At 38.4% G+C, this 22,800-nt stretch overlaps 1 protein-coding gene across 1 annotated transcript in view; it reads left to right on the plus strand.

Annotated features, from left to right (window-relative positions):
- The window catches only part of Il1rapl2 (interleukin 1 receptor accessory protein like 2), a 578,390-nt gene that overhangs the window by 538,358 nt on the left and 17,232 nt on the right, over positions 1-22,800 (plus strand). Inside the window, exons 7-8 of the mRNA XM_038315799.1 lie at positions 9,740-9,885; positions 17,803-17,946. Coding sequence (XP_038171727.1) covers positions 9,740-9,885; positions 17,803-17,946 — 290 coding nt within the window. The remainder of the gene's footprint in view (positions 1-9,739; positions 9,886-17,802; positions 17,947-22,800) is intronic.

A 22,800-nucleotide genomic window follows, 5' to 3' on the forward strand; every position in this document is an offset into this window, starting at 1 on the left:
TTCAGCTCATTTTAGGCAGTTATGTTGGTGAGACTTAATGAGTGTAGTTTCTGAATTATTGGCTAATTTTACTCTTTGTAACATTTTGTCTTCATGTGATTGTGATCATATACTGTGTAGCCTTTTCGATCATCTCATCTTAACTTTTGCAAAATGGGTTTTTTAATCTTGATGAAATACAACTTAGCATGTTTTTCCTTTTATGAACGGTACCTTTACTGTTGTCTCTACATTATTAAATATTAAAGGTTACCTACATGGTTTCTTGTGCTATATTCTGTAAGTTTTACAGTTTTGTACTTTACAGAATTACAATTTATTTGGATGTTGCTTCTGGAAAAAATATATAGATCAATGTCTACATTATGTTTTATAGAGGGATGTTAGTTCTTCTGAAAATGCAATGTTCTCCCACCATGTTATCTTTGCTCTGTTCTCAGGGATTCATTCACTGAGTTTAGGCTGACTCTTGTGTGGGAATTACTTGGGTGTCTGTTCTGTGGTTTCTGTTTTTGCTTTTGGGTTAAGTAATATATTCAGTCATCATTGCCTGAACTGATATATCTTTATGGCAAAATTTAACCCAGTAATGTCTTTGTTCTAACCTTGTTCTTTCAAATGTTGTGTTGGTTATTCTGTGTCCTTTGTCTTACTAGCTTCAGAGTGTTAATTAGTATACATAAAATAACTTAGGAAACTTTGTTGGTATTTTGGTTTGAATATGAAATGTCCCCACAAGCTCGTCTGTTGAACTTTTGATTAACTAATTGATGGCACTATTTGCGGAGGCAGATGAACCTCTAGGAGACAGGAGCTAGCTGAAGGAAGTAGATCATAGAAATCATGACTATGAAGGTCATTGTTGGTCCCTAGTTTGTCTTCTGATTCTGTTTTCTCCTGATTCTTACAGTTATACCAAAATACTACAAATTTCTAGAAATATGCTTATTTAGATCTTTGACTTATCAGAGTTTGGTACTTTTCTTTAGATATTTTATGCATTTTTAAACTTAAGCTGAAATATTACACTTTGGGGGATACTAATGTAAGAATGGCATGCTTTGAATTTCACATTTCAATTTCTATTTTAAAAGACATAGAAAAATAGCAATTGACTTATATTTATTCATCTGAAAACTCTTCAGTTCCAGGAGATTTTTATTGTTGCTTTGGGATTTTCCCCCAAAAGTCAATCATATCTGTAGACAAAGTTTTTAAAGTATATTTTCTTCATTTTTTGAGAATGTCTTTTCTTTGGGGGGGGGGGGTCTTTGAGACAGGGTTTCTCTGTTCAACAGCTCTCGTTGTCCTGAAACTCACTCTGTAGACCAAGCTGGCCTCAAACTCACAGAGATCTGCCTGTCACTGTCTCCAGAGTGCTGGGATTAAAGATGTGTACCACTACAACCAAGCTGAGAGTTTCTTATATGTATACAGTGTATTTTGAAAGCATCCATCCTCACTCCTCTTTCCTACTCCATCCCAACCTCTTCCTCCATATCTCTTTTGCTAACTCTACGCTCTATATTTCTAATTCACTGTATCCACCAATGCTACCTGTATGTGCACAGGAGCAGGACCATCCGCTGAGGCATGGACAACTGACAAGTCGTCACATCCTTCTTTTCCTGAGCAACTCCCAACTTCCAAGAGTTTCCTGTGTTCCCTCCACCATCCGTGTTGGAATTTTGACAGGTTTCATACTGTACTGATCTTTTGGGGGCAATCGCAACCACTATGAGTCGATGAGTGCAGAAACCCTGTCATGTCCAGAAGATACTGCCTTCCAGCAGTCCGCCCTAACCTTTAGCCCTTACAGTCCTTCTGTCCCCTCCTTGAAAGTTGTCCCTGAGCTTTGGATGCTAGGAGAGCTAGCGCTCCCACTTAGGACTGAGTACCCCACAGTGTGTCTTTTTTTCCATTTTTCAACACAAAATTTCTCTGTGTAACCTGGCTGTCCATGAACTCGCTCTATAGACCACGCTGGCTTCAAACTCAGAGATCTGACTCTCCCTGCCTCTCGAGTGCTGGGATTAAGGGTGTGAGCCACCACCGTCCGGCACCAGCAAAGTTTTAGAGATAGAATAGTTCTTTGCCAACAGCAGGTAACTTTATAGCTTCAGAAAATGTGTGTGGAGAAGTTCTGTGTGTGAGGAGAATAAAGAAATTAAAAGTGAATCTGAAAGAAATGAAATAGATCATTAAATCTCATTTACCATTCTTTATACAGATGTTATTATCTTCTGACTTAGGAACAGCAATGCCCAACAGAATTTTCTGTGTAATGGAATGTTCCATTGCTCTGCTGTCCCATAAAGTGGTCCCTAGACACATGGGCTACTGGGCACCTGTATGAATCTAATAAGCTTTTTCATGGAGAAAGGTGGCTGTCTTAGTAAGGGTTTCTATTCATGTGCTAAAACACCATGACCAAAATCAGCCTGGGTAAGAAAGGTTTATTTCATCTTGCAGCTTGTACTCCATCATCCAGAGAAGTCGGGGCAGGAACTCAACGTAGGAACCTGGAGGCAGGAGCTGATGCAGAGACCGTGGAGGAGTGCTTTTTATTGGCTTATTTCTCATAGTTTTCTCGGCCTGCTCTCCCCATTTTGAACCCAGCACTCAGGAAGCAGAGGCAGGAGGATCTCTGTAAATTCGAGGCCAGCCTGGTCTACAGAGTGAGTTTCAGGACAGCCAGGCCTGTTGCACAGTGAAACCCTGCCTCAACAACAAAGACACAGTCTGTCGCCAAGGCACTGAACACAAGGCATAGGTGGCCAGTGACCTAACACATTCCTTGGCCTTGGCTGTTTCTCTCTTAAGCATTTTCACCACTTGGTGGTACTCTATAGCAAGGTCCTTGTCTTTAATCTCCTTCCAACAGTCCCTCAAGTCTCCAGGCTTCTACCACCCTGTTTTTAAACTGATTTCTGCACTCTCTCCCCCGGAGCCAGCGAGGTCCTGCCCCAAGGCCAGATTTCCACAACCTGACTAACCTGTCTAAGGGACAGCTGTCCCCTAAAGGAGGGTTTGCACTCGGCTCTGCAAGCTATTAGTGCTGTACAGGTGGTGGCAAGCAGACCATCCTGCCCCGGAGGATACCCTGTGTAGAGGTTACTGAACAGATGGATCCTGGATTACCTCACCAGGCTCTGTCTTCAGAAAATTCCTTAAATGGAAAAAGGCAGCAGAGGAGTTGCTGTGGAAGACACTTGAAAGACAACAGCCACTTGGGAAGGAAAAGGTCACAAGTCAAGGGACACAGGCAACTCTCAACTGAGAAAATGCTTCCATAAAATCTGCTTGCAAGCATACTCTGTAGTGTATTTTCTTTTTCTTCCTTTCTTCCTTCCTCCTGTCCTTCCTTCCTTCCTTCCTTCCTTCCTTCCTTTCTTTTTTTCTTTCTTTCTTTCTTTCTTTCTTTCTTTCTTTCTTTCTTTCTTTCTTTCTTTCTTTCTTTCTTTCTTTCTTTCTTTCTTTCTAGTGTTCAAATACCCCCAAGTAGCCTTTAGTTCACAAAACTGTTTGCACTAAAAATGATTTTATATGTAAGTGCAACAGTTACACCAGAGCACCCCCAAAGGAGCTTAGTCTTGGTGACACCCTGACCTAACCCAGAATGACTAGCACAAGTCATGGCCAACAGCTGTCGGGTAGTAAAACCACACGAAGCCACCATGCTTGTAATTTGTTGCCGTAGAAAGAACCAGGAACTTGGGGGGGGGGCGTGGAAGCTTCCCTCCTTTTCCATTTCCTCAAACAGCTTGTCTTTGTCACATGTCCACAGTGGGAGTCAAAGCTGCCCCATGGAGACTGGGTTTCAGAGACCAGCCTGTCAGTGACCGGAAAGGGAAAGCGCTCCAGGTTGACCACAAGATTAAGATGGCCTGTGTGGCCTGTGTACCTAATGTGAGGCTAAGCTGAGGTCAACACAGGCGCGCTGGGAATTTTCTGGGCCAAGGTTCGAAGCTGATACCAACACGGGCAATCTTGAGGCAGGAGAATGATTTAGAAAGCATCATTCCTTTTAAAAGGAAATGTAGCGAAGGTGCCCAGAAGGTGGCTGCAGCTGAGGCCGTGTCCTGTCCGGACCTCAAGGACAGGCCAGCACAGATGTCTGGATGCCAACACACCTCCTCTTCCACAAAATTGAACCAGTGGAACGGCTGCATGTGGAGAATTGAATTCAGCAACAGAGACATGGAGACCTAGTGAAATCCTAAGTTCCGGGACACACACAGCAAGAGAAAGAGAGCGCCCCAGGCCTTGTCTTCAGGCACCTTGGTTAAGAAGGGGAAATCTACTCCAACTGGCATAAGTAAAACTTTAAAAGAACAGGTCTCAGTAGCCCCGCTAGTGCAGTAGCTGGCATTGCATAATAAGGCTACTTAAAGTGCTAAGCGATTTTGCCATTGCTAGGAACCATCTCAAGAATGGTACGATTATTTGTACTGCACCGAGGGTGGAAACCTCTGCATATTCCCATCTCCAGAACACTGCAGTATGGCATCAGCGGTTGGTAGACTGCCGCGTGAGACGCGCTTGGCTCTGGGGAATGACGCTAGTACGAACTGGCTGAGAATTCTGTGCTGTAGGCAATGTGAGCTGTGATGTAGAGGGCAGTAGAGTCAGTCAGTCAGGGAGCCTGCCCTCTGAGTCTAGGGACATAACTAAAGGTTTCTAGTGTGTACCGTGTGCAGGAAACCAGGATCGAGAGTGGCGGATCCTAAGATTCAAATGGCCCCACTCCCAGCACAGAATGCCACAGTTCCATGTCCCATGAAAGCCTCAAGAGTATCTGGGGGTCTGCAACTCTGCTTTGTGCTGTCCTTGGTTTGCACAGCCTAATAACCTTCCCAGAGAATCTCTGCCTGGTGCAACCCAGCTGAAAAGAAGCTTAGCTAACTTTCGCCAACTCCTTTACGCGGGACACTTGGCAAGTTCTGAAACAGAAAGAATATGAATCTCCATGGCAAACCCTACAAAGCCCCACAGTGAAGCAGTGCTCAGCATACGCCATGATCATCTGCCTTCTTTTGCTTTTCTAGTCACCTTGGCTGGGGAAAATCGTTTTTCCTTTTAAAAAATATTGTTTCTCTATTTTTTCTTTCTTTTGTGTATTTTATTTTTTAATCCTTTTCTGTCATTCTCCTGATTACTGAAGATGTTTTTGTATTTAAATCTTTTCTGTCGTGCTACAAGTCTCAGGCCCTCTGTGCACTGGAGAGGCTCTCTGCTAATGAGGTACACTACTAACTAGTCCAGTTGAGAGTAAGCATAGCAAACTCCAGCCTCTCTCCATTCCTGTTCAAACACTACTTCAACTTAAAGAATCAGAAGACAAAAGCCCTGAGTCATGGATCCTTCCACAGGCAGTGTCAACTATGAGGAACTCAGTTAAAATTCCAGAGCAGATATCAAAATGAAGCAGAAAGAAATTATGTTTTCTTTCTTTGTTTCTTTGTTTTGCTCAGTGATGCCCTAAATTCCTTTTTCCAAAGGTTTTCTATTAGCATATGTTAATTAATTGTAACAGTAATGAATTATGGAACACCTTATAGCTGCCCTTCCTTCCTTCCTTCCTTCCTTCCTTCCTTCCTTTCTTTTTCTTTCATTTTCTTTCTTTCTTTCTGTCTGTCTGTCTGTCTGTCTGTCTGTCTTTCTTCCTTCCTTTTTTTCTTTCATTTTCTTTCTTTATTCCTTCCTTTCTTTCTTTCTTTCTTTCTTTCTTTCTTTCTTTCTTTCTTTCTTTCTTTCTTCTGTTTTTCAAGACAGGGTTTCTCAGTGTAGTCCTGGCTGTCCTGGAACTCATTCCATAGACCTGGCTAGCCTTGAACTCGCAGGGATCCTCCTGCTTCTGCCTCCCAAGTGCTGGGATTAAAGGCATGCACCACCACTACCAGGCTTAAAGTGAATTTCTTATAGAAAGCATCCATTTTGGCCTTCTAAACTGCTTTGTCAACGAATCTTCAATGAACACAAAGAGATCACTTAGATTCACAGTGATAACTGTTTTAGATCTTTAAATATCTATCATGTTTGTATCATTTTGTATTTCTTCCTCTTGTTCTTTTGTTTTCCAACTTTTTTGCTTCCTCGTTTTTGACTGGGTATTTCACATTATTTCAATTTATCTTTCTTTTAGTCTGTCATTATACTTAAAATTTTATTTATAGCCCCATAATTTACAATAACCACTTATAGCCAGTTACACTTACATATAACAACATAGTCATTCACAGAAACTTCTGGTATCTTAGAATATTTTACATTCCTACTTCCTGGCCTGATTGATATGATGGTATGATGGTAACCATTCTAAATTATATGATGAGCTCTCAGGCTTTAAATACGCCCCTGCAGCAGACGTCCACCTTCCTAAGTGTTTCCCATGTCCACGTGCATTGCGATGAAACAAGAAAGCTAGAGGGTGTGCAGTTGGCTAGCTCTTTTTTGCCCAGGTCATTGTTATGCTTTGGTAAATCCTAATTTTTTTTTTTAGAATCTGAAAAACCAGTTTCCTTTGAGAATGGACTTTTGAAAAGAAGAACAGAGTGTTCTGAGCTCATTTTTAAATGAATATTTTTCCCTTTCTACTTTCTGGAAGCATGAAGTAGAGTTATCTGAACTTGACCTTGAAAACTAGCATTGCACAGGAAAGCAAAACTCACAAAGTTGCAGACCTCCTATACCTATGTGCAAAAGTTTTTAACTCTTGGGCTCAGAGTATTGTGAACCTAAACATAAATACAATTTAAGTTTTTAATTAGTTTTAGCTGATACACTAGTTATAAAATTTACATTGATGGACTGTTTCAGTACATGCAAATATTGCATTATTTACACTTTAAGTGTCATTACTAGTATTGCATCAAGCTCCTAGGATTCTGATCTGAGTATGCTAAAATGATTAGTATTAGGGGACAAGGGGACAAGAGCCCAATTATCTGATAGATTTTGGAAGAGCTGGTAACTTTACATTAGCTCAGCTCTCTCTTATTTCTCTCATTCTCTCTCACTTTTGCTCCCTCCCTCCCTCCCTCTCCCTCCCTCCCTCTCCCTCCCTCCCTCCCTCCCTCCCTCCCTCTCTCTCTCTCTCTCTCTCTCTCTCTCTCTCTCTCTCTCTCTCTCTCTCTCTCTCTGTGTGTGTGTGTGTGTCTATGTGTCTGTGTGTGACGCAATTGCTGCATTCTTTCTAGCAATATGGTGGGGGAAGTATATGTAGGAATACCTGTGTACATGTGTGTGCAGTTGTGTTTTTTTCCTAGCCACTGTTTCAAGTCTATTTTGCAAGCTAATTTACACTGTGTGCTTTCAAATTCTATACTCATCACAATTGGTGTGGCAACACTTCTTCACCTCACCCATTCTGTCATTTTTCAATTGTGCAAAGTTTGCCTTCTCCTTTAAATTTTCGAACTTAGTGTATCAAGTTTGAGCCTTAGAATGTTTATATTTCCCTTATACTAAGTCTCTAGCCCAGAGCTAGGTACATATTTGGGGTTTAAAAAGCATCATTGATGGATTTTTTTATATATCAATATTTAGTAGGAAAGTTTGACTGCTCGGCCAACTGAATTATAGACATAAACACCAACATCCTGTTTAATTCCAAAAAAGCAAATCACCTCGAGATTTTTAAGAGCTGATAATTAAGACACCTCATATATATTAATAGAATGAAGAAGGATCATTTTTCAATCCTCTCTCCAAATTCTTTCTGCAGCCTGTGGAGATCTGTTTTTGGAAACTGCATTAGAGATGGGGAGGGAAAGGCTTCGTGGCGAGGAGTAGTATCAGCTTTCTGCCCCGTGCCTGGCAGAGGCTGTGACTGCCCTCCATGTGATACTTTAAATTAAATGAAATCCGTGGTGCCTCTGAGACTTCTGGAACTAAGAGATCTTCTTCCACAGCAGTTTCCATGATGCTAACACAATTGAATACAGTGGGATTTACCAAGGAAAGGGACAAAATAAAGAGAACAAAAATCAGTGTAAAACAGAAACATCAGAAATGACTGACGGTATGCCCAGAGAAAGCTTAGATGAGGCAGTGAGTAAAGCCATTAATATAAAGACAATTAGGAACATGTGATCTCAAAAATACATAAATGTAAAAGGTCATAGAAGACTCGTTTGACCTATATGTGCTATGTTGTCAAACCTTGGATAATGGAGGGGAATAGAAAAAGAGTTAATTTTTAAAAGCTGTGTAGAACCTACTTTAGGATTCAGATATCAGCACTGGGGATTCCCAGATTCTAACAGTTCTCTTCTGCCAACTTAAAGATTTTCCATCTCTCAAAGAAGAACTAGAAAGAATAAACCAAAATAATAGTAAATGCTAATAAAAATAAATTCAACTGTTTTGAGAAGAGCCAAAATTTGAACAGTCTATCTTCAGATAATGAAATAGTTAGATTAAACAACATTCCTTTAAATGTGACAGTGATTGTTTTAGTTTTCAAATCACTTATTTTAACTCATTTTACTATCCCAACTTTACACTCAATGTAATATTTATTCTTTCCGGTTAAAAGATAAGGTCCCAGCTTAAAGTTGTACTCAGTCTCAGTCAATCAGAGAAGCCTTCTCTGTACTCATGATTATACATCCATAAGGAAGTCAAACATTACTCTGTCAGGCTGGGTGGTGGGGGCACACACCTTTAATCCCAGCACTCAGGAGGCAGAAGCAGGCGTATCACTTGTGAGTTCGAGGCCAGCCTGATCTATAAGAGCTGGTTCCAGGACAGGCTCCAAAGCTACAGAGAAACCCAGTCACGAAAAATAAATATTTACTTCTGTCACCTCTAATTTTCCACATAAAGTATTTTATGTTTATTAGTATATGTGTACATTTAGACAGCTACTCCAGAACTTAACAATCTTTTTCTGACTTTTTCATTTGCTCTTTTTGGTCAAAAGCATGAGAAATCAGAAACATGTCTCTCTGAGAACAGGGGTTCTTCCATGAGTAGGAAAAGCAGAAGAACAAGAAAGGAGGAAGGTTTAGTGATATCAGGGCCATGGAAGTAGCAGAGAAGCCAGGTTTGAAACAGGGCCAAGTACTGTATTAGATATCAAGAAGGGGAAAACTGGATTCTCACTAATATTTGGAGATTAAAAGTCACTAACCACTTTCAGTTTGTTTTTTGTACACTCACGAATTAGCTTCTTGTAGTTTTCGTTTGGTTTGGTATTTTTTGAGACAGGAGCACTCTGGTTGTTCCAGAACTCGCTTTGCAGACCAAGCTGGTCTCACACTTACAGATATGCCCCTGCCTCTGCCTTCCAAAAGCGGGGACTGAAGGCGTGTGCCACACTGCCCACCATTTTTAATGTTCCTTTATTTACAATTTTGTAAAGTCTAACTTCTGACATAAAACCCATGCTTGTACAGGATGTTTCCTTTGCGTCATAGTGTAAAAACCAAACTAGTATTCGTAAACTCAATATTAAAACCAATGTTTTCTCCTTCTTCACACGAGTCGCGTATATTCTGGTCATCAAAGCCCAGTGGCATATTGCTGCTTCTTTTTTGATGAGTAAATTCCCCACTTTTTTTCTTTCTTATTTGTTCCTCACATTTTGTGTTCTCTTCCTGAAAGTGATACACTCCCATACATCCAAGCAGAGCACTCTGGACCCTGCCAGCTCTTTTACCATCCTGGAGAATTTGTATGACTGCTTTTTGCCTCATTCAAACTAATGCAGCCAAGTCTTCTGTCTTTCTTTCAGGCTCCTCAAAGAGCATCTTGGAGAAAAAGAAGTTGAATTGACACTCATCTTTGACTCAGTGGTGGAAGCTGACTTGGCTAACTATACCTGCCATGTGGAAAACAGAAATGGACGGAAACACGCCAGTGTTCTCCTGCGGAAAAAGGGTACTGTTTTCCATAAGCACAGCTGCATTTTCGCAAACTAACCCCAGCTACTAAATACGTTTTTTGGACACAGACTGCCATTCATAAAAACTTCCTTTAGCTATCATTGTCTTTTTAAGGGGTAATATTTCTCTTGTTGAGCATATTAGCAAAAATAAAAAGCCTATGACATTCAATAGAATGAGGAAATGACTAAGTGAAATAAAATATGGTCACACATTAAGTCAATTGACATAAAATGTGCCATGTTTGTAATTCTAAGTGATACGTAAAATTGTGGTATTTATTGGCACTCAATATTTTCTCTGTATTTCACCTTCTTATGTCATAGTGCTTAGTTGAAATATTAGACATTATATTACCAGATTAAAAACAAAGTTATTTCTAAATTCCAGAATAAAATGCAACAGAAGTAATTAATAATGTCATATAAGAAAAGTTATCATAAACACCACACGTTATATTTTGTGACATGACATGTTATTAAAAGGCCTTCAGTGGATGGATGTATTTCTAAGTGTTTTGGCATCTCTGGAAAAGTCCCTTTTTAAAATAGTTTGCTGTAGAATGGGTTTGTGGTGGGCAAAGAAAAGAAACTAAATGCAGGCATAAAAGGGCTAAAAGTAGACAGTGCCAGAAAAGCATCTTAAAGGGTTTCACCAGGAGTCTCCATTACTACAGAAAATTACTAAAGAGTTTGCGTGTCCACCTGGGAAAGGTTTTATAAATGTAGCTGAACACATGTTCTTTATCAGGACCACTTGTTGCCTAGGCTATAGAACAATAGAACAGATTCAATCAGCGAAATCACTAGTTGTGTCTACTGGCCAAGATGGAATTTCCATTTGCTTGCCAGACCTGAAGCTTGAGCCTAACGAGACTCTCCAGAAGAAGCAAAGAAGCACGATTATTCCGAGAATGGTGCTTCTATCTCAGCAGCACCACGGCTCACGTGGATGGACTTGATGCTCTCTTAAACTAAAGGCATATTTATGTATAAAGGGGTCTAATACGGAAAGGGAAGCCAGTGCAGCCAGGTTCAGGTGATCTGGTTCAGCCACCTGGTGAAATCTAAGTGACCTGCCTGACTAGAATTTCAGAATCTTAGTCTCTTCATATGTAAAATAGGAGTAACAATATCTATCTTGTAAAGTTAGTGGTTTAAATAAACATGTAGTAGATATAAAATGCATCCCATCAAAAAGTATATTTTATTATACTGAAATTTAGTGGTTTTTCATCTATATACCTTCCTACATTAGTATAAATTGCCTAAGCCTATGTACCTTGTGGCAAAAGTCACATTGTCCTTGTACTTTTGGGTCTTATTATTGCTTCAGAGATTCTCCAGGCCAGGGTCAGCTGCTATACTTCTGCATATCCAAGCAACTTAGAAAGTGTTTTGCCACTAATAGGCACTCCTGGAATGCATCCTGGTTAAATAAATGATTAAAAGTCTCTTTTAATATTGAGAACTCATATGGAGCAAATACATGCTAGGTATTGAGAAAGACACAAATAAAATAGACATCCTCAAACCTCTGAGGTAGTAATAATGCAAAGAAATATAAACATATATATATATATATATATATATATATATATATTCCAATTTGAAAATTTCTTTGGGAAAAACCATGGAAGAAGGTCTTATAATTAAACCAGTGGGAACAGATATAATCTAAGTTTTAAAATAAATCTATTCTATTTAAAACTATAGCAACAACTGGCAGTCCTTAAAGCTCTAGAAATCTGAGACTGGACATGAGGACACACTGTAAAATCCTGTTCCCCTTGTTATCATCTGCAAAGAACTTTGATGAAAATTAATAGCTGACAAAAGTCTCATTTTCCTTATACTTAAATAAATGTTGAAATCCCTGGTTTTCCAGCTTCTTCTCATTTGATCTCTGAATGATCTCATTCAGTCTCCATCTCCTTGATTTCCATTGACTCATTCTTACCTCACACACCAAGTCCAGGCTTACATATCCATTTGCCTATTTCATAATACAGAAGGACTTACATATTCCAAAGTCACAGCATGTTTCTCGTGTCCCAAACAGGATCCCTAATTTCTTCTGCCTATTCACACGATCCTTTGTTCTTCTTCATCTCTATCATCATCACACTAGATTTTGGGGCCAAAATTGTTAAAGCTAGCCTTCACTTCTAGTTTTCTTTACTCATGCCCTGTATCTAGGCCACCAATAAGCCCCATAGTTTAACTTGCAAAGGCTGTTATAGCTTTGACCACTTCCACAGCTTCACTGCCACCACCTGAATTGGAGCTCCAAGCTCACGTGATCTGAACGAAACCCCAAACTTGTACTATTGCACAATCTGTTCTTATTGCTGATCTCACGTTCTACCACAATCTAGATGAAATGGAATGTTCACTAGCCTCGTTTACTTTTTCTCCTGCTCATCAAGGATACTCCTTTCTTAGACTCATCTCTCTTGTTTATTTCTTCTGCCTGGAACATTTCCCCCAGCTGTTCCCAGGATTGTCTCCAATCACACAGGCCTCTTCTTTTATGACCCACTCAGTAGGCATTCCATGGCCACCTCACAGACAATATAATTCACTACCTTTTTGTGCCCTCTAAGTTTCTGTCTCTTTCTAGTGTGTGAATTAATGTTGGATAATACACTGCACACTTGTGTTTTGCATTCTCCCTGTCCCAAGGACGTACATTTCATAAGTGTAGAGATTTTTTTGACACATAATAAATGCTCAAAAGTATTTGTTGGGTGGAAACTCTCCCCATACGTGACTAGCCCAGTGCTGTGGGAGGAAAGGTAACAGAGTCACAAACAAGATTTTATCTATGAGCGTTTCTTGACTGTGTGGCTTCAGTTACTTCAGGCTATTTTCGCTGTTGTTGTTTTTTGAAAGTTTTAACTCAGGTTTGGAGGTGAAAAGTCAAATGTTTCAAAGGCCAAGCACATATGAAAAACAGAAGAAAGCTGACTATTAGAAAAAAATGAAAACGTGAACTATATAAAGCACACTTTACCTAAAGATCAACCCAGCACTCTGTTCTAGAAGATTTTGAGCCATTCTATGAAAGCTTCAAGGTTTTCAAGTGAAGCTGAGAGAATAAAGATGTTTTTTTTTTAAAAAAAAAAATTAATAAATAACAATATTCATTTTTCTTAAAGCATATATCGTTTCAATAAAATGACTTCTAGGTAAAAGTTAAAGTTTTCATTGTGCTTTGCTAAAGGACGTGGTTGATTTTTCTTCATTTGGTCTTTAGACTCTTAAAAATAGAAAAGGCACAAGTCCTTGTGAACCTGTTGCAATTTTTAAAAAACAATCCCAAGCTTATCTTGTGTTAAGAAACATTAGAAAGTGATATTTAGACCTATTAGACTTTCTCACAATGGAGCTTGATCTCATAGGCTGTGGTGATTCCACTTAGAATCCAGGCAGAGCTTGTTTTATGGAACAGTGACTTCTTAATGAGCTGCAAGTCCATTTAAAATCCCCTAAGTGATCAGCATGGAGAAAAAAACTTGTGACAAATTTGAACTAAAAATGGCTTTTATAAAGTGAAAATTCACTTCTGACATAGCCAATGATCATGGGCAGGGATTACAAAATATTATAATCCCCTTTCACAGTAAGCTCCTACATTCACCTATCCTTTTGTTTTCTCTGAAGAGCTATTAGCCGGAAAGTGTAACTGATCATAGAGTGGTAAGAGATCCATATGATTTTTCCCTTTGGGTGAACCAAGATTATGAACTTAACCTAAAAAACATTCTGGTAATTAGTTCTACCTCTCTGCACATGCTTCTTTCCCACAAAATACAGGTATGACACCAAATCTCAGTGTCACGCTCCCTCTTCTTCCCCCCTCCCTCTCTACCCCTACCTTCCCCTTCTTCCTCCTTCCCTTCACCTTCTCCCTAGCACTTCCTTCTGGAGGCTAGAAAATCCAAGATGCATGTCTTCATAGATTTTTACCTAATAAGGACCTTGTCCCCATTTCAATCAAGTGGCCTTTACCAGTCATATTTCTACCAATGTCCTGCTCAGAACTGGGATTATTCACTATTTTAATTGAGCCTTTCCCTGGAGTGCTCATCTTTTTTCTGAACCTTCCCCAGACTCTCCCATAAGGCTCTTTGCATTCACAATGTACATCAAATCTCCTTGAACCTCTACCTATTCATTACCCATTTTCAAAGCTACTTCTACATTTATAGGTATTTGTTATAGCAAAACCCTACTTGTCAGCAGTAATTTATGCGTCAATCTATTTGGCTGCTATAACAAAAATAGCTTTTGCTGAACAGTTTATAAAACCCTCCACAGATTTGACATGTGTAGTTCTAGAGTTCTATGTGCTAGCATATTGCCTACCTAGTAAGGACGGATTCCTCATAGCTGGTGAATTCTATGTGGTTTCACAGAGTAAAGAAGTAAGAAGATTCTCTTAGGCCTCTAAAGGGGTACTGTTTTCATCCATCGGAATGGAGAGTTCTTGAGCTACTTACTTCCCCAAGGCCCCAAATCCTGGTGCCATTACATTGTAGCCTGGTCAAAACACATTTTCTTTAATGCTGGGCATCAAACTCTGGACTCTAAAAAATGCACAGCCTCTAAGCAACATCCTGATATCGACAAACAGGAATTATGAGAGGATACCAGCGTTCAGGTCACAGCAGAAGTCCTCAGGTCAAACCTCCAAACTCATTTACTACTTTGTAAGTTAGAAAAACAAGCTCAAACATCCATAAACACACACACACACACACACACACACACACACACACACACACACACCATCTTTTGTCTCTTGGCTTCACTTGCTATTTTTTCCCATACAGTAATATTTGACCTTTGTGTTCATATTGAAGAAACAGATGAGCTCAAAAGGAAAGAGATACAAAAGAACCGTGCGTGTACTTTGAGTGCCTACAAGAAGTTATAACCACTCAAAAGATTCCTCCTTGGCTCCAGTTATCCTTAGGAAGTATTTACAAGACACAGACAAAAATAAATGACTTTCAGCTTCTCAGTCAGGAAATGTCTTGAAGTATAGATCCTGCTGGGATAGAAAATGGCAAATGTAAACAGAAGACAAAAGAAAAGCCAGATGTCATTTGGCTGATGGCAGTTTTACCCTCTGATTATAGGATGGATGTTTCTCTTTTGATAAGACTGCCTTGACGGAATCAAAGAATACTTGTTGGGTCCCAGAGTCAAGGTCCCCAGTTTTCAACTTAAACAGCCACCATTATGTAATATTTTTCAAAAGCATTTTTATGAAATGGACCCCCAAACCACAAAGATACTTTTCCCACCATGATTCTCTTCCCTACATTTACTGCTGACATGGGTGCCTGCGACTTGGGGGCACAAATTGGTCCAGCTGCTGAGCTTTTCCATCTACCTAATAGCAACTGAACTCTGTATAGAAGTTGTTGGGGAAATTTCCGTTCAGTGACTTTGAAAACAGTTGAGAGCTGCTCTGGTCCGAGAGGAAGTGGACAAGAGCAAGAGAGATGTCAGAGGGGGTGGGGGTGGCCAAGAGGGAAGAAGATAATGAACAAAAGAAAAGACAAACATGAAGACATTTACAGAATAAATTGAACATTTCTTGTGGTAAAAACAGGAACAAAGCACTTGAATTATGTCAATCAAGGCTGTAAGTTGAAAAAGAAGTTGATTTTTCAGAGTAACAAAAAAAGCATTTATTGTTTCCAACATAGCACTGGTCATTTGCAATGTATTGTGGATAGAAAGTGGTGGGGAAACAAGGGAAGCTTGTGATTTGCTTCCCGATATAAGTTTGCAAGCTGGCTTTATGCCCCAGACAGAGGTAGTCAGTGACTCCTAAGGCACCAGGTTCTAAGACAAGAGGCATGCTTAATGTGTAACAGGATTTTTATCTTTACCTAAAATGTGGGAGCTTGATTGCAAATTGAATTCCTCTTTGAGGAGGTAGGGCAAAGATACTCACTCACCATGCCTATTCATTAAGTCCCCTCTTACTGTCCATTATAAACAGTTTGTCCTTGACAACAGCTCCATTCTCTTCCGCCTTCACGCATTTCTCCTTCTGCTTTAATAAAAGATCATCGCATTTATTTCCATTTCCTCTCTGTGATTTTCCTAATCAGCTATATTGTGTCCAGCTCTCGGTCTACTTCCTTGGTAAAACTGAATTCCTTCCTTCTCCACAAAACTTAATCCTTCCCTTCACACGTGGAACCCATAGGAGCTCCTTCCTTCCAGCACTGTAGCATTTTGTAGCGTCCTCTTTAAAGAAGTGTGTGAACTCTCCTCAGGTTATTTCATTCTCATTGGTAATCACAATATATCTTCTCTTTCTCTGGACTTGAAATAACAGAAACCCAGTGCTCCACAAGTCACATGGTATGAGGAAATATCACCAAAATTTCCATGGAAGAATATGGAGATGCCTGCCCATTATCTCCCATTCTCATTTCATGGGTAGAGTAGATAATGCTGTGGTGGAATGAAATAAGTCTTGAATTTGAATTTAGGAGACCAAGGTTCTTATCCTACTTGAGTGACTTAAACTACAGTCTCGAATTCTGTATCTGTAGAGTTAATTAAAGTTCTTGTGCTACAAGATTATTTACAAAGCAAATGATAGCCTGGGTAAAGTATATAATCCAGAATATAATCATCCATTTTAAAATTATAATATGCTAAATCAATGTTGCCACATTGACCATGACTTATTTTTCTTAATCTATGATCTTACGTAAAGAAAAAGAACATTACCAAAGAAAAGTTGTCTGTGTTTCTCAAGAGTCACAGTCAAATCAGAAATTTAAATCAACCTACCCAGGGAAACTGACTGATGCTAACTACAGTCAGAATCAACTAATGTGCAATATAAAGTATCATTTCCCTTGCCAGGTTCTAGTTACATGGTAAGCTAAATTAGTATTAGAGTATTTGCTTGATGATTACAGAATTAGATTAAATGGAGACCATTTAATCTGGTCTCTCTCAGATTTAGCATATCTCCTCTGGAAAATGCTGAACTCAAAATCTAAACTATCATTTGACTCATACTTTCTCTAAATTCAATAATACTGTCTATTTTTCCTGATGATTATTCTAGATTTGTTAATATCATTAATTAAGCTACAGATAATCCACTGAGCCTGGGAGACATTATTGTCTCATTCCATTATGTGCTGATTTAATTATCCCAACTCTCAGGGACCCAGGAATGCCTCAATGGAAAAGTTTAAATATAACATATATTGGTGTTGGCCGAAGAGACTACCTGATTAACCTAGATTTCTCATTCACATTTTGTTCCTCTGGGTATATTATATCACAAATATATTATAGTAATTTATTCAAATAAGTATGGGGAATGGATAAGTTAATTCCCCCTGATTAGCATGTATTAGATTATTTTCTATTGAGGTTAAGAGGAACAGTTAAATCTTGCAAGCTCATTAGATTTTATTTGATTCTGAAAGTAATTTTATGATATTATTCTACTGAAGAAGAACAGAGCCGGTGGCCTAAGAAGTACAGGAGATAGTCTTGCTAAACCAACAAGATATTTTGACAGACATAATAGAACATTATCCATGAATCCTAAATAAAGGAGCTTTAATAGTTCCCTGATATACAATTAATGAAATATGTGTGAAAAATGCTGTCTTCAAATTTTATTGGGATTTAAGTATTTCTTTTCTTATACAGAAACTATCTGTACGAGTAAATTGCTAAAAGCTTCAGGATATAGTTAATTTTATTAATTAACATATCAAGAGAAATTTATTATGAACGATATATTCTGAAAAGAAAACCAGAATGATTAGTATCTCTCTCACACAGAGAAATTCGGGGAAATTCCAAGTGTTGCTGATTTACTTGCCTTTTTCTGTTGTTTCTGTTTACTTCAGATTTAATATACAAAATTGAGCTTGCAGGGGGGCTGGGAGCAATCTTCCTCCTACTTATACTGCTGGTGGTGGTCTACAAATGCTACAACATAGAACTGATGCTTTTCTACCGACAGCGTTTTGGAGGCGATGAAACTACAAATGGTAAGGCGTCTCCTGTTTCCTAACCTCGATTCATAGGCATAATTTAGGGATGATCCTGTAAGAGACTATTTCTATTCTTGGAAACAGAAATTGGAATATTTAGGGACAAAGGATGATGACATGTGCAGCTTGCTCTCACGAAATCTAGGAAAAAAGTGTTTATGAAAACATGACTAGGCAAATCTAGATAAAAATGTGATGCATTATTTTAATATAATCTTGTTCATGTAATCTTCCTATGTTTGACATCACTTCTCAATAAAAGAAAAACTGAACAAGATGTTTCTTGACCTAAAGACAAACACCTGCTATGGAAGCCCTTTCCCTTAGTAAAACACAACAAAAAAAATTATGTGCTATTTTTGTCTAGAAAATTGAAACTTGGATACAGGTCATTTTTACCAACAAAATGCATGAACCTACATAATTTGAATACTTTTTTTTTGTTTTTTCGAGACAGGGTTTCCCTGTAGTTTCTAGAGCCTGTCCTGGAACTAGCTCTTGTAGACCAGGCTGGCCTCAAATTCAGAGATCCGCCTGCCTCTGCCTCCCGAGTGCTGGGATTAAAGGTGTGCGCCACCACTGCCTGGCCTATTTTGAATACTTTTAGTACCATTCTCAAAAACGATTCCAAAGATACAAATTTAGAATGTGTCTGTTACGGCTTGAATACGTGGCAACCCCATAGTCTCATATGTGTGAATACTCAGTACTCAGCTTGTAGCAATGTTTTAGAAGGTTGTAAGACCAAAGGAGGTGCGGTCTAGCTGGAGGAATCCTATTGCTAGTGGAAGAACTTAGCTAGGCATCAATTTCTATCTGGGATCTTTGCTTCCTGATACCGCAGGAGGTGAGCCTGCTCCACTGCCGTGAATGGCACCACGTCTTCATCATCATGAAACTAAGGCAAAATAAATCTCCGTATGCTACTTTTCTTGGGTAGTATGTCACTGCAATGGAAAGGGTATCTAATGCAGTACCATAAAATTTTACTGTGTTTGCTTTATATGACTTTTAGAAACCATAAGTTTAAGTATCAAAAAATAAGTATTTCTTTGCTGTTTTACTCTTTGAAAATTCAGAAATGTTTTTTTTTCAAGAGAACAAATTGGTATTTTTCTGATTTTACTTTTTACTTTTTTATTATTTAAGACAATTTTTAAATTTAAATATGTTTTGGTTATATGCTATCCCTCCCCCAACTTAAACTGCTATTTTTTCTATCATCATCCATAAGAAGTCATATCATATTACTAAATATAATGCCCTCACTCCCCAACTACAATAAACCTTGGAAATATTAATCAATTTCAAACAGTTACCTTTAAAGTCGGGTTTAAAGGTGTTTACTGAAATATTTAAGAGTAAACTTTTATTTACATTTCTAGGAAAGTATTTACCTTGAAGATTTAATTAATTTTCTTTATTTTTATAATGATAGATGTGATGTCAAAACTTTTGAGAAATCTGATTTTGACATTATTGTTGCTATTACACAAATACTGATATAAATATATCTTAGTTGACTACTGTTTTTACAGCAAGTTAGGCCAATACTTCTTCATAAATTCATTTTCAAGTTGTGTATTCACTTAGGAATTATAGCTAAGTATTTAAGGTAGTACTCGCTGATATTAAGGAATATCTTCACAAGGAGAAATAAGGACTTGTTCTGATCATGGTTATATACGTGAAAACGTAATTAATTATATTTTATTCCTATGTACAAGAGCCAATATTGGGAATTAGGCTTCTAATTTATACATACGAAGTAACTGAAGTATATAGTGGGAGGGTTTGTGTGTTCTATATGAAAGAACATGAAAAAAGAGGCTCTTATGGTTAATTTGCTTGAAATAACAATTATGAGCAATTTACTAATTTCAGTAAAAGGCAATACAATTTGTTAGGTTATGCTATACCAATTATTTTCTGTCATCATCTGTACTCAATAACCAGTAGTAACTAACTGATTGATGTATATACACATGAGACTAAGTTTATAGCAATATCATTGCATTAACAAGGATCTATTTGCATCTTTAGTTTTAAGATGGTCCATTTGATCAAAAGTGTCTAGTAATAATCAGAATATTATTAGACAATTGTATGTTCTAGTAAAAAAATCTATGGGGTGGGGAGAGGGTGAAGGTCACTTCAAAGGTCTCCATTTCAAAGAAAAATGTAAATATTTTATATTCTGCATGGAAATTTGGTGATTGAGGACATAATATCTGTAGTAGCCTAAATAAATCCTAAAAGTTTAATGAGTGTGTGCTAAGGATGAATAAATGAATTCTATTTGTTTAATTTTATTTATTTTATTTTGAGTATTTGCTGTTGTATATACAGTGCATGCATATGAATGTGTGTGACTTCAGGTGTGCACATGCAGAGCTCAGGAGTGTACATCTTCGATCTCTCTCTGGCTTCTTTAAGATGCTGTCTCTCACTGAATTAGAAGCTCCCCATTTCAGCTAGCTTGGCCACCCTCTGAGTTCCTGGTGTCCTTCTGTCTTTGCCACCCCAACCAACACTAAATACATATGTACCCAAAGGCATGCTTGATTTTTTTGCATGGGTGTTACAGATTCCAATTCATGTTTTCATGCTTGTAAATCTAGCATTCTCAACCACTGAATCTAAGTGCTGAGTAAATGAATTTTAACATCCTTTTAGAAACATACATTATATGGTGCCAATGCCAGCTAAATATGCTACCAAATTCTTTATCATTTTATTTATTCTAACAGCTCATCAATACAACTTAGTTTTTTGGTATAATTTTTCTTTGTATTTTCTCTTTGGCTATGTCTACATATACACACACTCTACTTAGACATATATAGTGACTGCTTTTAGTTAGGCTTTCTATTGCTATGATAAAGCACCATGACAAAAAGCAACTTGAGGGGCAAAGAGTTTGTTTTATCTCTTAAGTATCAGATTTCTCTCACAGAGGGAAGTCAGGATAGGAACCCAAGACAGGAGCCTGGAGACAGGAACTGAAGCAAAGACCATGGAGGAAGGCTGCTTACTCGCTTGTTCTTCATGGCTTGCCTAGCCTGTTTTTTTATATGGCCAGTTCCCAGTAATGGTACTGAACATAGTGGGCCAGGCCCTCCCACATCAGCCATTAATCAAGAGAATACCCACAGGTCAATCTACTGGAGACATATTTGTGATTGAAGTTCTCGCTTCTCAAATAACTCTAGATTTTGTCAAGCTGACAAATGCCTAACCAGGACAGTGACATTATACATACATTGATTTTTTTAATTTTGTATATGTATTTGTATTTATGTATGTAGGGGAGAACATGTGTTTGTGTGAGTGCATGATAGACTACATGTGAAGATCATAGAACACTGTCTTCTGTTGATCCTCAGGTCCCTTATACCTTTTCTGTGAGACATGGTCTCTCACCGGCCTAGATTCCAGCGATGCCTCCTCTCCCATGTGACCATCATATACACAAGTACATACACATATGTAGATAGACGTATGAATTTCGTGAAAGTTTTTATGGAAATATTTTGTTTAATAAAATAAAATTCATCCAACATGCTTTGAAGTTCTACCCATTTTTAATTCACCTCATTTCCACCCACCACAGATTGCTTTTATTTATTTGAACTACCAGTTTTTCAATAAATATTTAAGAGTTTCCTTTCAGATCGACACTATACACATGCATACAAATAAGTTCTAAATTAGTTACTGGGTATACAGTAATCAAAAAGTTTATAGAGTTCTGTTCCCTTTAGAAGCTGAGGGCTTAGGACTGTGTTCAGTATAGCTGCAGGGGACCTGGGCTGCAGAGATGGGAGTGACTTCCCTGATGATGAACAAAATTAAAATTAGATTTTAAAATATGGAAGGACAGGTGTGACGACAAGAAAATTCTTCCACAAATAGTTTGGTTGTGTAGTGATTAGCTGTGGGCTGGCTTCCCGCTGCCCGGCTCCTGGCTGCCCAGCTAGCTTTACCCAAAATAACAACACACAGATTGTATTCTTTTAAACACTGCCTGGCCCATTATTTTCAGCCTCTTATTCCCATCTTGATTAACCCATATCTAATAATTTGTGTAGCACCACGAAGTGGTGCCTTACCAAGAAGTTTCTAGCGTATGTCCATCTTGGGCTGGAGCTTCATCGTGTCTGGCTTCTCTCTGAGGAGAGGCATGGCAGTCTGTCTCATTTAGGAGAGGTGTGGCATCTGACTGACCCTTCTACCTCACTTCCTCTTCCTGTTCTGTCTACTCCACCCACCTAAGGGGCGGTCTATCAAATGGGCCAGGCAGTTTCTTTATTAGCCAATGGGAATCCTCCATCATTTCCCCTTTTTCTGTTTAAAAAAAAAGGCTTTAACTTTAACATAGTAAAATTACATATAACAAAACAGTTATCAAGTAAGAATTAGTTATAATATTTATATCTACTTTATCTTTTATCAAAACTAAGGAAAACTATAACTATCTATCTATTCTTCAACTCCATCAAAGACTCCAGAAGGATATAATATTACCTAAGTAAACAAGAAATAAGCAACTTCCAAACTCTAGAAATGACAGAGACATCTCGCTGCCTGGACAGTCACCCAAAGTTCTTTTGTACTGTTGGGGCATCTATCTTCGGCCTACAGGCCCATAAATATCCATCAGACATTTCTATGCAGCAGGAAATTTCGAAGGCAGTTCATTCACTATCTGCTGTGTCCTTCAGAATGTCTCGCAGACTCTTTCTTGAATCAGGAACCCCAAAAGATCATCTCATATTTAGTCCTCTCTCTGTGGGTTCTTTGTGTCCAGTTTATGCCAACAGTCCAGGCAAGAGCAGTTTCTTGCCCAAG

The sequence above is a fragment of the Arvicola amphibius genome, chromosome X (assembly GCF_903992535.2).
Source record: "Arvicola amphibius chromosome X, mArvAmp1.2, whole genome shotgun sequence".
NCBI classification, from domain to species: Eukaryota; Metazoa; Chordata; class Mammalia; order Rodentia; family Cricetidae; genus Arvicola; species Arvicola amphibius.